General features: G+C 44.5%; 1 protein-coding gene across 7 annotated transcripts in view; it reads left to right on the forward strand.

Moving 5' to 3' along the window:
* Positions 1-15,902, forward strand: part of MARK2 (microtubule affinity regulating kinase 2) — a 160,419-nt gene extending 144,517 nt beyond the window's left edge. For 5 of the 7 annotated variants that reach the window (XM_040409014.1, XM_040409012.1, XM_040409013.1 and 2 more), the window contains 2 exons: positions 10,623-10,667; positions 13,518-15,902. In XM_040409014.1, the coding sequence (XP_040264948.1) occupies positions 10,623-10,667; positions 13,518-13,863 (391 nt within the window). In that variant the 3' untranslated portion in view covers positions 13,864-15,902. The remainder of the gene's footprint in view (positions 1-10,622; positions 10,668-13,517) is intronic. The other 2 variants (XM_040409018.1, XM_040409019.1) reach the window with 1 other exon arrangement.
* The last annotated feature ends 3,618 nt before the right edge of the window (positions 15,903-19,520 follow it).

Here is a 19,520-nt window from a genome sequence, read left to right on the forward strand (position 1 = left end):
GCTGTGCCCCTGTTATAAGGGGAACTGGGGTTATAAGTGGTGTACCCCAAGGTTAAGTGCTGGGCCCTTTATTATTTATTTATTAATGATATTGAGGAGGGGATTAATAATTAACCATATCTATTTTTGCAGATGACACTAAGCTATGTAGAACTGTACAGTCTATGGAAGATGTCCATATACTACAAGCTGACTTGAACACTGATTGGGCATCAACTTGACAAATGAGGTTCAATGTGGACAAATATAAAGTTCTGCATCTTGGTAGTAATAATCTCTGTGCTTCATATGTCCTAGGGGAAGTAACACTGGGAGAGTCACTTGTAGAGAAGGATTTGGGTGTCCTTGTGGATGGTAGATTAAATTACAGCGCACAATCTCAATCAGCTGCTTCTAAGGCCACCAGGATACTGTCTTGCATTAAATGAGGCATGGACTAGCGGGGCAGGGATGTAATATTACCACTTTATAAAGCGTTGGTGCGGCCTCATCTGGAATATGCAGTCCAGTTCTGGGCGCCAGTCCATAGAAAGGACGCTCTGCAGGGGAATGGAGGGTCTTAGTTATGAAGAAAGAATTGAATTTATTTAGTCTTGAGAAGAGACGTCTAAGGGGGGACATGTGTAACCTATACAAATATATAAATGGGCCATACAAAAAATACAGTGAAAAGCTGTTCAATGTAAAATGCCCTCAAAAGACAAGGGGGCGCTGCCTCCGACTGGAGAAGAAAAAGTTCAGTCTCCAGAAGCGTCAAAGCTTCTTTACTGTAAGAACTGTGAATCTGTGGAATAGACTTCCTCAGGACGTGGTCACAGCAGGAACAGTGGACAGTTTTTAAAAGGGTTTAGACTAATTCTTAAAAGTAAAAAAGATTAATGCTTATGAAAACCGTGTAGAAATCTGAGTCTCAATTCTTCTTGGGATTCGCATCCCCACCTATACTGATGACCGATCTAGAGAATAGGTCATCAGTAGAGATGAGAGAATTTCCACTTATGAAATTCGTTCACACTTCGTTTGTTGGTAAAAGGTGAATTGTGTTTTGGAGTCCTCCCCAGCATAACAGAAACGGAACGGATCCGTTTTGCAGCCCATAGACTTCTATTATGACTGAATGAATAACCGAATGCCTCTAAAGGCATTCCGTTATGCGTTCATGGAATTGCGTTATAGTCTGTGGTAAAGGAATTCATAACGCAATTCACCTTTTACCAACAACCGAGGTGTGAACGAATTTCATAATCGGAAATTCGCTCATCTCTACTGATGACCTATTCTCTAGATCGGTCATCAGTATCAGATCTGTGGGGGTCCGACACCCTGAACCTTCGCCAATCAGCTGTTTGAAAAGGCAGCAGCGCTCGCAGTAGTGCTGCGGCTTTCTCTCACCTCGCCATGCACACACCAGACATTGTTCAGCGGCAGTGCTTGGTATCACACCTCAGTCCCAATCACTTCATTGGTGCTGAGCTGCGCTTAGGCTATATGACCATTGCATACCTCCCAACTTTTTGGGCTGTTAGAGAATCTCACTTATGGTTCATTGCGTGAAAGTTCATTTTTCCTGTATATTTATGCGGTTTAATCGTTTCCTAAAACCTAGGTGCGTCTTATAGGGCAAAAAATACGGTACTTTACCTTGTATTAACCTCAGCAGCTATCTAGGAGCACTTTCTCCTTTCATCTTCTCTTTCCCTTTGATCCTGTTTTCTGTCATAGTACAGTTAAAACTGAGAAATCTTCTGTGTCTCAGGAGGTCATCAGAAGAGGGGCCCAATCTTGTGGCAAACTATAAAACTGTAAGTGGCTGGAGGCCTGGAGCAGGCACCTCCCTACTGTGTCCTGTCTGCAGTAGGACAAGAAGATCATTATGCCTCGACTCCTCCCTTTCCTCTATCAGTCTCCAGTCTGAAAGTGAAACAGGTCAGCAGGACTCCTTTATCTGCAACCCCCAAGGGCAACTCTAGTCCTGGTTTACCTTTTGACATCCCTTTCTAGGTTGTGTTCCTTTAATCCAGTGCTTCTCAAATAGTGGGGCGCGCCCCCCAGGGGGGGCGCCAGGCTCCGTAAAGGGGGGCTCGTTTAGGGCCGGCCTTTGGGGTGTGCGGGCTGTGCGGCCGCACAGGGCGCCATAGCAACAGGGGCGCCGGGCGGCCGACAGCTCGCAGAGTAATATGCGGCAGGGAGATGAGCGCTTCCATTGTGGAAGCGCTCATCTCCCGTCTGATCAGAGGCCGGCGCAGGCGCTGGACGCGATGTACGGAGCGGGGGCCGGGGGAGGGACTGGGAGGAGGAGCTGGGGGCCGGCAATAGCGGTGGGGCAGTGCGGTAACTGTACTATAGCCCCGTTCCCTCCGGTATACTAATATAAAATGTATTATTGAATTAAAAGTTATTAAACTTGCCCCCCTCACTCCTAATAGTACCGTATATCCTAATTTCTTCTGTATAATGCCGGCAGGCGGGCCGGGCGGCAGCGTAACTCCCTGATGTCACGTGCCTGCGCCGCCTGCTTTATGAATTAAGCAGGCGACGCAGACAAGTGACGTCACTGAGGGACGCGCCGGCCCGCCTGCCGGCATTATACAGAAGAAATTCGGATATACGGTACTATTAGGAGTGAGGGGGGCATGTTTAATAACTTTAAACGGCGGCGGGCACACGGAATCTGTGGATGGCACAGTTAAGGGGTGGGGGTCTGTGGATGGCACTGTTATGGGCTGGGGGGGGGCACTGTGGATGGCACTGTTATGGGGTGGAGGGTCTGTGGATGGCACATATATAACAGTGCCAGCCACAGATCCCCCCCCATAAGTGTCCGTCATCCACAGATCCCCCCCATAAGTGTCCGTCATCCACAGATCCCCCCATAAGTGTCCGTCATCCACAGATCCCCCTATAAGTGTCCGTCATCCACAGATCCCCCCATAAGTGTCCGTCATCCACAGATCCCCCCATAAGTGTGTGTCCGATCCACATTTCTTTCTTTTTTTATTCTCTTATACGTTAATAAGGATACAGTGTTATGCAGAGGTGTACTTATAACAATTTTATAGACAAATGATACTATTTACAGTCGTGCGGGGGGGCGAAATGTTTTCTTCTTCCTAGGGGGGGCATGACAGAAAATAATTGAGAAGCACTTCTTTAATCCAAGCATTAGTGAAGAGATGAGTTGCTGCAGATTTCCCCCAGCCTAACTCCTCATAGCCGATGCATAATAAGCAGTCAGATGCAGTTTATACCACCCACCAGCTTCCTCCTCACCTTCTGCATACATAGGGCGCCTTTATGAATCATACTTTTGAGTTGTCGTGAGCAACACTTGATGTTGGGTATAATATTATTTTTTTGTAATATGTTAATATGCTGTGGTACATTACAGCCACATGCTGCATATTAGTTTTTAGATTTTGCAGAGACTGAAATAATTCACAGATATTAGAATAGCACTAATTAGTTGGTGTTATCTCCTCATTTCAGTTTTTTTCTTTGTTGGACTCTGGTCTAGGGCTGCAGCTAACGATTATTTGAATAATCAATTAGTTGTCAATAATTTCATTGATTAATCGGGGAAAAACACCAAAATGACAAAGGGGTTTATATGAATTGACTTAAATTTATTTTCAAAGGCCATATTAAAACAAATTTAGGAGTTACATAATTATTAAAATTTTGCATTACAATGTAAAAAAGACAAGTTATGGGGGATCTGTGATTGACACACTGTTAGGGGGGGATCTGTGGATGACACACTGTTAGGGGGGATCTGTGGATGACACTGTTAGGGGGGATCTGTGGATGACACACTGTTAGGGGGGGGGATCTGTGGATGACACACTGTTAGGGGGGATCTGTGGATGGCACTGTATAGCATCTTATGCTATATGTGTCATCCACAGATATCCTCCATAACAGTGCCATCCACAGATCTCCCAATACATCGGCCACATCAGTATTCAGACTATTCCTTAACTGGCAGTAACTTTTACTTGAACTTTAAATCAGCTCTATGATCTTTATTACCTTACAAATACAATGAAGCTCCGGTAACAGGCAGAGCGGGCGGTGGCGTAACATCACTCACTCACATGACGCGCCTGCTCCGCCCACTTTATGAATGAAGCAGGCGGAGCAGGTGCATCACGTGAGTAAGTGACGTAATGCTGCCGCCCACTCTGCCTGTTACCGGAGCTTCATTGTAAGTTAATAAAGATGCGCTGATTTAAGGTTGAAGTAAAAGTTACTGCTGGTTAAGGACCCTGACCGCCCGCTTCCGCCCCGCATAGCAACGAATTGCCGCCACAAATCAATGTAATTGAATACATTAATTCAAGTATAGGAGATAGCAGGTGCCGGCAGCGGAATCACATACCCGGCACCCAGCCTCAATAACTGGGCATGTGATCCGCCGAACCGTGGCAATTAACCCCTCAGGTGTGGCACCTGAGGAGTTAATTGCCGCGGTTCGGCGGATCACATGCTCCGTTATTGAGGCTGGGTGCCGGGTATGTGATTCCGGTGCAGACACCTGCTGCCTCCTATACTTGAATTAATGTGTTTTACATTCATTGGTGGTGCAGTGGCCACAGCTTCTCCCCTCCTCCTCCCTGCTATCTCCCCACTGGTGGCAGCGGCAGCCGCGTCAGTGGGGAGGGAGGGACTCCCTCCTTTTCCACTGTGCTAGTGAAGAGAACGTGGCGCACGCTGAAAGCGGTGCACGCCATGTTCCTTAACTGATACTAGGCTGTGCAGCCTAGTATCGGTAAATAGTGAGACTCAGTATCGTATCGATACTTCAATACCCGGTGCAACTCTACTTCTTAGAGCTGTTAAAAACAGGTACACTAGGACAAAGTGACCTTCTAGGGCAGGGGTACTCAACTAGTTGTATTAAAGGTCCACATACCTGGGTCTGCAGTCAGGTGAAGGTCCGAGCTGAATGCCAACAGTAAAGATGCCATGCGATCATGTGATACATGCGCGTGGGGCGCTCTGACGTTATAGTGGAGCGCCCCGGGTAAGTCCCAGAATTAGTAATGGCCACATTAGTGCCCCAGTAAGAATAATGTCCCCATTAGTGCCCCCAGTAAGAGTATTGCCCCCATTAGTGCCCCCCTTCTCTGCTTTTGCAAAAAAAAATAAAAATAATTTGCATTCACCTGGCTGCGGTGAACATTCGCTGCTGACTGCACGCTCAGGACCGGTGCTCTAACGTGATGGCGTCTTGTAGGTCCTGTCCTGAGCTTCTAGTCAGCAGGGAGTGTTCTCCACAGCGTGAGCAAATGGAGGTGGAGGTACCGTAATATATATTTTTTTTTACTAGCACAAGTAGCGGTGGAGGTAAAGGCTGTACTAATGGGCGTTCCATGATGGAAGCGCTCATTAGTAAGGGTACTTTCACACTTGCAGCAGGACGGATCCGACAGGCTGCTCACCCTGTCAGATCCATCTTGCCACTACTTCGCCGTGCCGCTGCTCTGTGCCCATCGACTATAATGGGGATGGGGGCAGAGTTACGGCGCAGCACGGTGAGAGGCCGCCAGACTAAAAGTACTACATGTCCGAATTTTTCGTCTGGCGGCCCCCTCAATATCATAAACATTGGTGGCGCAGTGCGCCCCCCCCCATCACCCCGATATAATAAACATTGCTGGCGCAGTGCGCCCCCCCTCAAAATAATAAACATTGGTGGCGCAGTGCGCCCCCCCCATCACCCCAGTATAATAAACATTGGTGGCGCAGTGTGCCCCCCCATCACCCCAGTATAATAAACATTGGTGGCGCAGTGCGCCCCCCCTCAATATAATAAACATTGGTGGCGCAGTGTGCCCCCCAATATAATAAACATTGGTGGCGCAGTGTGCCCCCCAATATAATAAACATTGGTGGCGCAGTGTGCCTCCCAATATAATAAACATTGGTGGCGCAGTGCGCCCCCCCTAAAAATAATAAACATTGGTGGCGCAGTGCGCCCCCCCCATCACCCCAGTATAATAAACATTGGTGGCGCAGTGCGCCCCCCCCCATCACCCCAGTATAATAAACATTGGTGGCGCAGTGCGCCCCCCATCACCCCAGTATAATAAACATTGGTGGCGCAGTGCGCCCCCCCCAATATAATAAACATTGGTGGCACAGTGGGCAGTGCCAATGAGGGTTAAAAAATAATTTACTCACCTCCTCCAGTTGATCGCGTAACTGCCGGTCTCCAGTTCTTACTTCTTTCTTCAGGACCTGTGGTGACATCACTGAGCTCATCACATGATCCATCACCATGGTAATGGGCCATGTGATGAGCTCAGTGACGTCACCACAGGTCCTGAAGAAAGAAGTAAGAACTGGAGACCGGCAGTTACGCGATCAACTGGAGGAGGTGAGTTAATTTTATTTTATTATTTTTAACCCTCATTGGCACTTCCCAATGAGCCACCAATGTTTATTATAAAGGGGGGGGGGGGGGCGCACTGCGCCACCAACGTTTCTTATACTGGGGGGGGGGGGGGGCGGGGCGCACTGTGCCACCAACGTTTCTTATACAAATACAGGAGGCGGGTGCCGGAATCAAATAGCCAGCACCCGACCTTTGTGACAGGGGGCTGCGATCAGCTACAATTAACCCCTCAGGTACCGCACCTGAAGGGTTAACTCAACTGCAGCTGATTGCAGCTCCCTGTCACAGAGGTCGGGTGCTGGCTATTTGATTCCGGCACCCGCCTCCTGTATTTGTATTACAGGTCAGTTTTCTTCATTGGTGGTGCAGTGGCCACAGCCCCTCCCCTCCTCCTCCCGTCTCTTCTTATTGGCAGCGGCGGGGACAGCAGCAGCAGAGGGGGGAGGGAGAGACTCCTCCTGCGCTGCTGAGAACATCAGCTCCTGTGCCGCCGCTGTATTGAGCAGAGCTGCCAGAGTGTGCAGGAGGAGGAGCGCTTACATGTGGAGGAAGCCCTGTCTCACTGCGCTGTGGGACAGGCGGAAGTGCGCCGGTAAGCTCCTCCTCCTGCACGGCACAGTGTGCAGGAGAGGAGCAGCGCTCTGAAGGATGGCCGGGGTCCGGACAACTGGCGGCCGCGGTCCGTATTTGGACCGCGGTCCGCCAGTTGAGTACCCCTGTTCTAGGGAGTTAAAATAAAATACTCGCCTCATCCACGCGCAGAGGCAGTCGCTACTCCCTTCATTCAAAAGGACCTGCTGAAAGACCTGCGCTCAGGATGATGACATCACCACATGCTCATGCTTGGGGCATGCGGTGATTTCATCAATAAATTGCGCATCCAAATACTTTTTTTTTTGTTAGTTTTTTTGCTAAAATTAAATATTTCTGGGGGCCACTATGAGGGCCATTATTACAAATGGGGGGCATTATTATAGATGAGGGCCACTATGGGGGACATTACAGATAGGGGGCCACTATGGGGGACATTATTACAGATGGGGACTACTATGGGGAACTTTATTACAGATGGGAGCCACTATGAGAGACATCATTACAGATGGGGACCACTATGGGGCATTATTATAGATGGGGCCACTATGGGAGACATTGTCACTATGGGGGACATTATTGCTGGGGGCCATTATGGGCAACATTGTGTACTGAGGGCTCTGCAGGGGTTGGGATCTTTATAAAAAAAAAATGATAAAATTCATCAGTTTTTCTTGGCCATTTTTAACAGCATGAGAAACGGACATGCAGCATGGATGCACAAATGGTTGAAAAATCACTATGAAAAACTTAGTGTGTCTGTTTTTAACTGACTTTTTTCAACTGTAGTGTGCATGTAGCTTAAAGGGGTTGTCCAGGAATTAAAAAAATTAAAATACTTAAATATTATTTTATAATAAGTATATTCAGTGTACACAAAACCTGTCCTAATCACACAGGAGGACAAGTTACTTCACCACAATGAGCCATAGTGCTGCCTCATCCTCCTCTGTGCTCTGCTAGTCAGGATTCATGATCCTGAATACAGGTGAATCTCTGTGGGAATGGAGATGATGAGGAGACATGAGAGGAGGGTGAGGTGTGGTAATGAGCAGCAGCACTTGTTTACAGTCTTCATTACCACAGTCTGTTCTGTCCGTCCTCTCTGTACTTCATGTCTCCTCATGAACTAAATTCCCCAGAGATTCAGCTAAAGTTCTTATCTGTATTCAAGACCATAATCCCTAACAAGTAGAGAGGAGGAGGCAGCTCTTTACCTCAGTGTTGTAAAGTAACTTGTCCTCATGTGTGATCGGGACAGGTTTTGTGTGAACTAATGGGACAGTGGCCATTTTGTTTCGTCTGATTGCTAATACATGAGTCCCCAAGAGTCCAGTTTTTTACATTTTCCACAGCATTTAAAGGCATTGTCTAAGTGTCATTTATCATGTAGAGATAGTTAATACAAGCCACTTAGTAATGTATTGTTACTACTCATATTGCTTCCTTTGCTGGCTGGATTCATTTTAACATCTCATTATACATTGCTCGTTTCCATGGTTACAGACCACCCTGCAATCCATCAGTGGTGGTTGTGCTTGCACACTACTGTAAAAAGTGTCAGCCTCTCTGGTGGTCAGGACAGTGGAAGCTCACATAGGCTAGTGCTTTTTCCTATATTGTGCAAGCAAGACCACCGCTAATGGATTGCAGGGTGGTCTGTAACCATGGAAACAAGCAGTGTATAATGTGATAGAAAAAATGAATCCAGCCAGCAAAGGAAGCAATATGGACAATCACAATACATTTAGTAAGTGGCTTGTATTAACTTCCTCTTCATCATAAATGCCACTTGCTGAAGTGAGACAACCCCTTTAAAGCTGTGCTGAAATACATCGTCAGGACTGCTGTGCATGAGCACTTGAGTCTTCATGTTAGCACAGAGCTCGGCTCTGTATAGTTTTGGGTACTTTGAGTGTGACAATGCAGACCTTTTTACAGAGGAATACTGCATTTAGAGTGCGCCTGTGAGTTCTCCCTTTCCTTCCCATGCAGTTTGAGTTCAATCAGGGAAAGCTGTCAATCACTGTGAACATTGCCTTAAAGGGAACCTGTCACCACAAGATGCAGTGCAATCTGCAGTCAGCATGTTATACAGCCGGAGGAGCTGAGCAGATTGGTATATACCAGATTGATATATAGGTTTATGGGAAAAGACTAAGTAAAACTTGTAATTTATGACCACCCCTGTGCTCAGCTCTGTGTGCACAGGGAAGGTAACTGATAACTATCCCTGTATACACACTTACACAGAGAACGCTGTCAGTAAGTTTTACAGAATCGTTTTTCGCAAAACTATATATCAATCTGCTCAGCTCCTCCTGCTCTGCCTGCAGATTGTACGGCATATCAAGACCAGGCCTTTCCTCCCACTTATGACCAGACACACTTGTGTTTTTTCACCTCCTCGAAAGCCATATATTTTTTTGGTTTGGTTATTTAAATAATTATTGGGGAAAGAGTACGTTTTTCCATTTTCTTGTAGCGCAAAGTACATTTAAAATGATTTTTAGAATTGTGTCCTATTTCAGTTATGGCTTTTTTAATACTGGGATTGCTTACACAAGGAGGAGATAGAAGCTGTGTAGACTATAGTGGTGTTCTAGTTTTAATTTTTGATTAATTTATTTGCATTTTTATCTTTATTTTTTACTTTGTGCCCCCCATAAGGTCATACAGGTGGGGGGACATTTTAAAGGGTTTCTTCTCTTTTGCTATATTGATGACCTATCCTCAGGATCGCTGTTTGAATAGAAATCATCGCTTGTACGAGCGCTGCCTTCTCCTCACTGAATCCCTGCTCGCTGTCGACATTGTAGTATCGATGACTGTAATACAATGAACGGGAGGGAGCAGTTCCATTGAAATAAATGGAACAGCTGAGCTGTAACCACACCTGCCCGTGGCTGCAATGTCGACAGCGAGCAGGTAAAGAGAACACAGCGCTTGTACCGTATATATTGTGGTTGGAGCGCTATTTTTTTTTTTGGTGCAGAGCTCCAAATCTCCTGCATGGGAGCAGACATAGATTAAAAGTGTACCTCCGGAGATATTGAACCGCTCCATCTGACGCCAGGCGTGGAGAGACGCAACATTGCAACACAGAGTATCCTTGGAGGTACATTTTAAAGCATAGCAGTATTTAACAATATTCTATGTAGACATTAGATTCATATTATATTTTGTACGTACTGGTATTCTCAAAAGTTTTTCATTCATTGCTGATCAATGCAACATTTACCTTACTACGCCCAAGAAAAGCGCAAGTATCCGAACGGAAAATGTAGTTGGTTTTGTGGGAGTTTTTGCTAAATATCCTACTATGCATATCTGCTCTTGACAACCCTTCTAATTACGAAATAAAAATCATGTCACTTATCATGTCAATGCCAAATCTTTAAAAAAAAAGTTTTCTGAATAAGGACCACCTCAGAATTTCTGGAAGATCTTTTCCCTTAAAAGCAGTTTTTTTATTACATAGTTGGATGGTTCATCTTTGGGGAAAAAAGTAAAATGCTTGTTAAATTGTATTACAATAAGGATATGAGAAAGCATAAGCTGTCGACGAGCCATGCGCAGTGGAGTTCAGAGTGCACACATTGAACAGCCTGTTTTTTTACCTCTCTCTTTTGAGGAACCCAAATGAACCAGAAGGGAAAGATCGAGTGGAGAGCACCAGGTGAGAGATCCATGACATTGTCTTGGTAGCATTCTTCACATCCCTAATCATTTCCTATCTCATGTCATTTTTTATTTGCCATCACTCTCCTGTTTCCACCTCGTCTTCCTGCTGAGCTTGCAGTATACTTTTAACTCTTGCGCCCTTACCTTTTTGTTTCCTTGTTCACTCCCTGAACCACTTGCTCTCTCTGTGGGCTCGCTCTTATTCTTCTTTCCTTCTGGAATCTGATCCTAAATAATTTTGATCCTGATGTATTGAAGCGCTGCACTATGTTGTCTTCTACAGCTCATGAGTATTTACCGCTGCAGAACAGCACATTTCAGTGGATCAGCAGTGATTTATGAAAAGCTTTTAAGGCCTGGTCAATACACCACATAGAGAATCTGCACCTTCAAACTGAATGAACACACTTCCTGCTATTGATTTCACTCATACAGTACAATTGGTTAAATCTGTGGGCTTTCCACGTGAAAGGTTCCACGTCAGGTTTTAGTTTCTGCAGAATGCTTTAAAATGTTTTTTTTTTTCTTTCCTGCTGCAAGTCATTGTTGTTAAAAGGGGGTAGTCAGAGGTGCTAAGAAATGGCAGGGACATGGATTTAATAATAATAATAATAATAATAATAAAAAATAATGTATACTTGGCACCCAAGCCCCCTTCCTGATACTGCAGCCATGTGACTGCTGGGCCATTTATTGCCCGCAGTGGTCATCTGCTGTACTTATGGGCATCGCTGCTGTTTTCATTCAACATAACAAATATTCCTGCTAAGATTTGCTATCTCTGTCCATGCTATTTAAAAAAAAATCTTGGGCCATCCTTTTAAGAAAAGTCACATCCTCTACTGTAATTTTGGTACAGATTGCACATCAGAATTTAGCTCTCATCAGTCCTGTAACTCTCATATGGCATTGGTGTTCTAGGACTGGAGCTGGGTATGTGCAGTTACTGGGGTAAGCTGCCAACCATAACAACCCATCTTTGATACATGAGACACAGTAATTGTTTTATGTGGCTTTTTCTTTTTAATATCTCCATATAACAGATAAAGTGAGTGGCACTTGCTCAGTACTATTGTCTTTTGGTATTTTTTATTTTTGTTGAGAACCATTTAGGGAGGTTATTGGAACTTTAAGCATAAACATGTCCGAGTAAGGCATATGAAAGAAAAGAAATTGGAGTGTATTATTATAATTATTTTTTATAGAAATTTTTACTTTTAATTTTAGTAATTTACACTTTTACCTGCGGTAGAGATGCCACTTTTGAACATGCCCTAAAAGTAGTGACATCTATATCCTGCCTAGTATTAGCATCCAATGGATGCTCACTGATTTAAGGGCAGTGTGATGCTTTAGTTTTTCATCCAGAACCACAGCAGATAAAACAGGCACAACTTACCGATATCAAAGGGCCGTCAGCAAAAGTTTTATATCTGTATGATCATACGTCCGAGTAAAATCGAATGTGTATTTCTGCAACAAATCCCAGGCTTTACCTTTACCTGCCACGCATTAGCTGTGGGTGTGCTGCAGACTCGCTCTAGGATTTACCCATTGTCATTCAGTGGGGCTAAACTTAGTTTTTTTCCATCTGAAATAAGTGACATGCCATTTAATTTAATGGCATGTTTTTTTCACCACACAACAAAAATCCATGCAGACATTTGCTGTTGCATGTGAACGGAGTAGCGGAAACCCCATCCACATGTATAGGATGTAGATTGTTGGCGGATCTGGCACAGATTTAGATGCAGACATCTGTGTGAAACTTCACACTTGTGAATGGGGCCTGAAAGGGCATACATTTTTAATTCTGTAATCTATGTGGAGGGTAGCCGCTTACTGAAGTTCTTTTAAAGGGATTATTTAATAGTAGAAATACCCCCCTCAACAATGCCCGGGCACCTCCTATAGACGATACTTACCCGGTCTGCGGCACCTGCGTCCCTCTGGATTCCTGCATGGCGGCCACTGCATCTCCCTGTCGCCATATGTTTTGATCGTGGGTGATGCTAGGGAGGCTGGTCACCATCGTGGCCTGCTATTGGCTGCTCCCCCTGTTGGCAGATTTTTTCATCCATGCGACAGGGAGAAGCTTTGGGGGCCGGGTAAGTATCGTCTATAGGAGGGGCTTGGGCATTGGGCGGGGGGTAAGTATACTATTGGATAACCCCTTTAAATAAGTTAAAGCAACCCTCCAGTTTAAGAAAACAAATTAGCGTTAGCTGGGGCACAGACAGAACACTTACCTGGTGCCTTCCTTTTCATTGTTTAGCTGCAGATCTGCCAATCCTCGTGCTCCTGTTCTCCATCCAAGACTGCCTGATCCATACTGTGCATTTGGTGGCACAAGACAATTCCTAAAGCCTGTATTAGACAGGCAGATCAGCAAGAAATTGTCGGGAGGGAATCGCTTGCTAGCTAGCGGAGGAGACTGCTGCTATTACATGAAGCTATGAACGCTATGCCATCGCTTGTCCCCATGTTGTCTAGCGGTTTGCCGGCGGCAGATCGTCATTAGACAGTGTGATTTGCCGCCGTTGGCGATTATTGGCCAGTGTTATACAGCATTAAGTTTGGCCATTTCAAGAGCAGGATTGGGCAAGTATGTTGGGCTGTGAATACACAGGGTGCTGTGCGGCACTCTTGGATGACAGAAGAGGAGCCTGAAAATTGCGGATCTGCAGTTGAAAAGTCGCCATGTAAGTGTTCCGTATGTCCTCCCGTTAATCTTCATATTTTTTTTCTTCAACTATAGGTTTGCAACTACAATTTGGTAAAGCAACATCTTTATATACTTTTTATATGATAGTCTATTTGATTTGTATCTTGTCTGTTTCTCCAGACCTCATTTGACTGTTCCAGAGAAAGATGACCTGAGGGACTCCAAGCCACGCTCATTGCGCTTCACATGGAGCATGAAAACCACCAGCTCAATGGAGCCGAATGAGATGATGAGTGAAATCTGCAAAGTGCTGGATGCCAATAATTGCCAACATGAGTCACAAGAGAAGTACATGCTGCTTTGTGTCCATGGCTCCCCGGGTCACGACAGCTATGTACAGTGGGAGATGGAGGTGTGCAAGCTTCCACGGCTCTCCCTGAATGGTGTGCGTTTCAAGAGAATTTCAGGCACCTCCATGGCATTTAAGAACATTGCCTCCAAAATTGCCAACGAACTTAAACTTTAACGGAACTTATTGCTCTGTAAGGGATAGAGAGACAAAATGAGACACTTACCAGGCACCCCTCCCCCAGCCTGACCAGCTCTTTTAACCAAGAGGATGCCAGGATTTCCATTTTGGCTCTGTGCTGGCATGCCCTGGAAAGGGCTCAGCGGTGATATAAATGGAAGCGGGCGAGGGTGCTCTGCGATAAACTACTGCTCCTTTCATTGGTGGTTTTGAGGGTTATTTTATTTGAAATAGATTTATAATGTTTTGTTTTTTTTAAAGATTGGGTTTGGGACTCAGATTATCTAATAGACTGCTAAAAAGAATAAGTCTTGTAGAAAGCGAGCTAGAATGGTTGGCCCTTCTATGAAATGTGCAACTGTATCCTACTTAATACAGTTTTACAAATCAGACCACAGCAGATTTAAGGGGAAACATCTGCCCCTTTCCTTTATCCACAAACAGTCCTCAGCTCCTTTGTACAGAGTTTGTTATATAAAAAAATAATGTCTAAGACACTGAACTACTAGCTCAGGGTGGCGATACAACGCAGGTACCGTGAAGACTGCTCAACGTGGAGTAAGCGGTTGTGGGTCACTAGATTTGGTAGGAGGAGTGGGCATTCGGATATATATATTTTTCTTTTCCATTGTTATTTTGCCCATCATGTCATAGCATTGCGGTTTCTGTGGGATATGAGCTGGTTGTGCAGCTTAGTGGTGGGTACATCTTCAGTTACTCCATGGTACAAAATACAGACAACAATTCTAATGCAAATATAGGTTAACATATTTCTGTCTAGTTTAAGTGACTCGTCTTTTCCCTTCCTTTGTATGTTTCATTACTGAAAAGCGGTTATCCAGGTCAGGGTTTTATACAAGAGAGCATAGGAGGTACCCACTTTGACTGACTCCTCCATGTTCAGTGTCCCCACGTCTTCTCCAGCCTTGGCAGTATGGCAGCATATCACTATTACAATGTCACAGTATACAGAGTGCACCCTTCTCCATGCTGACTGCAGTGATTTCAATGTACATATCCGTCTACAGCTAGATCGAAATCCAGGAAAGTATCAGTGAAATACTTCTTTCTTCTGATGGAATGAATGGAGGCTGCCTTGCTGAGGAAATGCCTGTGATTCAGTACATCCTATCGGACTTTCCAATAAACCCCTCAGCGGCAGTTGCAGGATTTATCTGTTGTAAATATCAATTGGAAATCTATGTGTGACTGCCAGCTGCAGTTGAGGGGTGAAGTAGTTACCTTTGGCATACAGGGGGTGATTACTTACCAGATTTGCAATTTTTTTTTTGTGTGAATGATTTAATTGCTGTTTGGAAAAAAGAGAAGTTCTGTGACAAAGACGTTTTCTTATTGTTTTATTAAACCACACCTCGCCATTCTCCGTCTCCCTACATGAAAGCTTTCAGCAATACGAAACCGACGCTCCTACATTGATTTATTACAGCTTACTAATGGAATAAATAGCCAAAATTTCCAGCCACTGCATAGGACTGGCTCAAGAGTAAGGTTTTTTTAAATTTTATTTCTATCTTTTAAGCTTGTCATACACATTAGATAAATGGATGCTGAATGCAGCGATTTCGGCAGGTCTGGCAGCCGGTCTAATGTATATGGGGGGGCTCCGCTGTCTGCTGATTGTCAGGCAGTTGGATTACGCTGCCTGATTTTTTTTTTTGTTCTCTGGAGATAAGCCGGTGCCTGTCAGCAGCTTCCTCCCTGTTCAGGACATATACGCGCTAAACCAAACGAGCATTTGTAAGGATAGGCCAGAAGAGACTGCTATCCAATGTGCATGGCCAGCCATAGGTCCTAATCTCATTGCGGTAGACACCATATGGCTGGTGTCAGACAGCTGAAATGCAGCGCTTTCTTGGAGGACCACATGTTGCAGTGGTAATAAGGACTCTAACCGGTCATCTGAACACAATGATCTTAGTTTGGTTCAGTGGTATGCACCCGAAGCAGCTTTATTGCCGCTTTCCTCATTCTTATAGCGGTATTCAGGTCTGTATCAGTATTTTGTAAGCAGTGGGTAAAAAAAAAATATATATATCACAAGAGTTGCAAATCTTAACATTTTACTTTCTCTCTGTAGGTTCCTTTTTTTTTTTTTTGCTTACAATTGCTGACGTAAAATACAAACCTGAATACTGCTGTGTTAACATAGCCTGACTGGTATAAGCCTTTAAGAGCTGCTGGCTCTCCGTGCCTGTGTTGGTATTGGGGGGGGGGATCATTTATAGACAACATGTCAGGAGAGTGGACGTCTATAAATGACCCTTTGGATCACATTTATTTTTTTTATTAAACATACTAATATTTCTACTTTCCCCTCAACTATAATTGTCTGCCAGAGAGTTTTATTGTAAGGCCTCTTTCACATGAATGAGTTTTCCGCGCGGGTACAATGTGTGACGTGAACGCATAGCACCCGCACTGAATCCGGAACTATTCATTTTAATGGGTCTGTGTACATGAGTTTTTTTTTTTTTTTTCACACATCAGTTCTGCGTTACGTGAGAATCGCAGCATGTTCTATATTCTGCGTTTTTCACGCAGTCCTGGCCCCATAGAAGTGAATGGGGCTTCAGTGAAAAACGCATTGCATCCAGATGCAGTCTGGATCCAATGCTTTTTTCACAGATGGTTGCTAGGAGATGTTTGTAAATCTTCAGTTTTTTTTCCATGCGTGTGAAAAATGCATCTAAACGGATTGAACCCATGCGGAAAAAAACTGATACACTGAACGCAATTGCAGACAAAACTAACTGAACTTGCTTGCGAAATGGTGCAAGTTTCACTGAACGCACCCTGACACAATTCGTATCGGTCGTGTGAAAGAAGCCTAAAGTGGTTGGTTTTATGGAATAAAGCTTAATCATTGTATAATGAAGTTCAAACACTTCATAATTTTCAGTTCCACCATTTTCATGATCTCTAGAACATGAAGTTCTCATTAACGCCATCCAACATCTTCACATGCATGTAACATGGGATGGAGCAGTATGTTAACACATGTACATGTGGGCCCACTAGCATGTTGTACCCACTAGCTCTGCCATAAGAGAGTGGAAGTTATTCTGTGCCGGTGGTTAGGATTGAAGATAACCCCTATGGTGGCCTTTTAACCTCTTTAGCACCTTGAAAGCTGCTGGCTCACTTTAAATAGGAATCAATAGCCACCTGCTATGGTCAGTTTTTATACACTGGCAAGCGAGGTGTTAACATAGGCACCCAGGTCTGTCCTGTGTCGCTGCCAGCTAGAGTAGACATAGGATGCCTGTATTTTGTATATGTACAAATAGAAGTATCACAATAATAAAAAAAAAATTGGAGATGTGTATATATATATATATATATATATATATATATATATATATATATGTATCACTCTCTCAAAGGGATTGTTCAGCTTTTTTTAAGTGATGGCCTATCCTCATGATTGCCATCATTAGCAGATCAGCATCTGGCAGCCCTGCCAATCAGCTGTTCTGTGTAGCTCTGATGCCAGCACTACACTGCACTGTCAACATTGTAGTGGACAGAGCTGGTCACTGCAGAGCGCCTACTGGTGAAGTCGATGGGAGCAGTGTTGCAGTGATGAGCACTGTCCCCTACAATGTTGGCGGCCTTCTGTAGCACAGGTGCTGGCTTTCAGCGACAGAGCTACACAGAACAGCTGATTTAGGGGTGGGGGGGGGGCTGGACGTCAGACTCAGCCCCTCCTTCCCTCAAATCAGCTAGTAATGGCCTATTCTAAGGATGGACCATGAATTGAAAAAGGGCTGGACAACACCTTTTAAAAGAGCTATATAAACATTGATAAAAGTAAATAAAATCAAGCAGGACAATAAACACATTTTTAAATAATCATTCAATAAAATCTTGAATAAAGTCATACATTTAAAAAAATAAGTTACGGTTGACTAAATGCGAACAGGCACAAACTGAAAAATTACTGGTAGTTATGGAAATAAACCTGGTCCTTAAAGGGGTTATCCCAACATTAAATGTCATTTTATTTCAGCCTGAAACATTGCCTCCTGGTGTACAATATGTGTAGTATGTTCAACTGCCACCAGCCAGAATTTTTTTTAGAAGCTGTGACAGTTACAGGGAAAGCGCTGCAGCAGAAAGCAATCGCCCCTGAGCTGCCAGCCTGACAGAGAGCAATGAATTGGAAGGATCCATGTGAGGTACAGGGTTGGTTCTCACATAATTAGGGCTCATGCATACAAACATATTTTCTTTCTGTGTCCATGCTTTTTTTTTCTTTGGAACCATTCATTTCAATAGGTTGGCAAAACAAAACAGAAGTTGCTCCATGTGCATTCCATTTCTGTAGAACATGTCCTATAATTGTCCGCATTACTGACAAGGATAGGACTGTTCTATTAGGGGCCAACTGTTTCGTTCCGCAAATTATGGAATGCACGCGGATGTCATCCGTATTTATTGTGGACCGCAAAAAAACATACGGTCGTGTGCATGAGCCCTCAGAATGAGATGGTCATGTACTATATGATGTCTTCTCATTTTTTATATTACTCATAGATTAACCCCTCTAAGGTTTTAAGAGTGGTTCAATATTTTGATATTTCAATGGCCTATCCTCAGGATAGACCCCCTTAATGTGGGTACAACCCCACACATCCCTGCTGATCAGCTGTGTGGGGCTGACAGCATAACTACACAGCACCATCTGTTGGGAACAGCACCGCTGTGACCAGTCCTGTCCACGATGGGTGGACCTGTGTAGTTCCGGCCCCTCAGCTATTCCTGAACAGCTGATCTGCAAGATGTTTGATCCTGTTTATCTGATATTTACAGGGGTTGTCCGGGTTCAGAGCTGAGCCCGGACATACCTCCATTTTCACCCAGGCAGCCCCCCTGACTTGAGCATCGGAGCAGCACTGATGGGCGGGCTTTAGTGCTGCTCTAGCCAGTAAAACAGCTAGGGCAGCGCTAAAGCATGCCCATCAGAGCCGGTGACGTCACTGAACACACTGCCGGGTGGAAGCCTACGCCCGGCAGTGTGCTATTGTAGACACAAGAGCCCTTGCCCTGCGCGATCTAGCGGAGGGCAAGGGAGCGCATCAGAGCATGAGATGCTCCAATGCCAACATCAGGGGGGCTGCCTGGGTGAAAATATGGGTATGTCCGGGTTCAGCTCTGACCCACACAAAACCATATTACAGCTTCTTATTGAGTTATGAGCCTTTGGAACAATTCAAATTTCATACCATGACTTTTTTTTATCCAGAAACTGCCCAGCACCCGATCTGTATATGAAGCTGCAGCTGGAAGGAAGAGATCGAATATATGTAGCGAAGGAATCCCAGCAGCTGCTGTATGATCTCAGTAGGTTTTTATTGTATTAATTTCATAAAGAAAATACAGGATGCATTTTGGCCCTGCTTGAAATGCGTTCTGTATATTCATGAAATTAATATCAATAAAAACCTGGATTTTATTCTAATAAGAAATCCAACTTACACACTGCTCACGATATGCACAAATATTAAGGTCGTCGTCCCTCCAAATATATGCATTCAAGAACTTAATAAAGCTTTACCATTGTATAAGTAACATTTCTTTATTATAACTAGTCACACACAAGAAAATAACACAAGCGCTCACTGCGGTATAGT

Source organism: Bufo bufo, chromosome 10, assembly GCF_905171765.1.
Source record: "Bufo bufo chromosome 10, aBufBuf1.1, whole genome shotgun sequence".
NCBI lineage: Eukaryota > Metazoa > Chordata > Amphibia > Anura > Bufonidae > Bufo > Bufo bufo.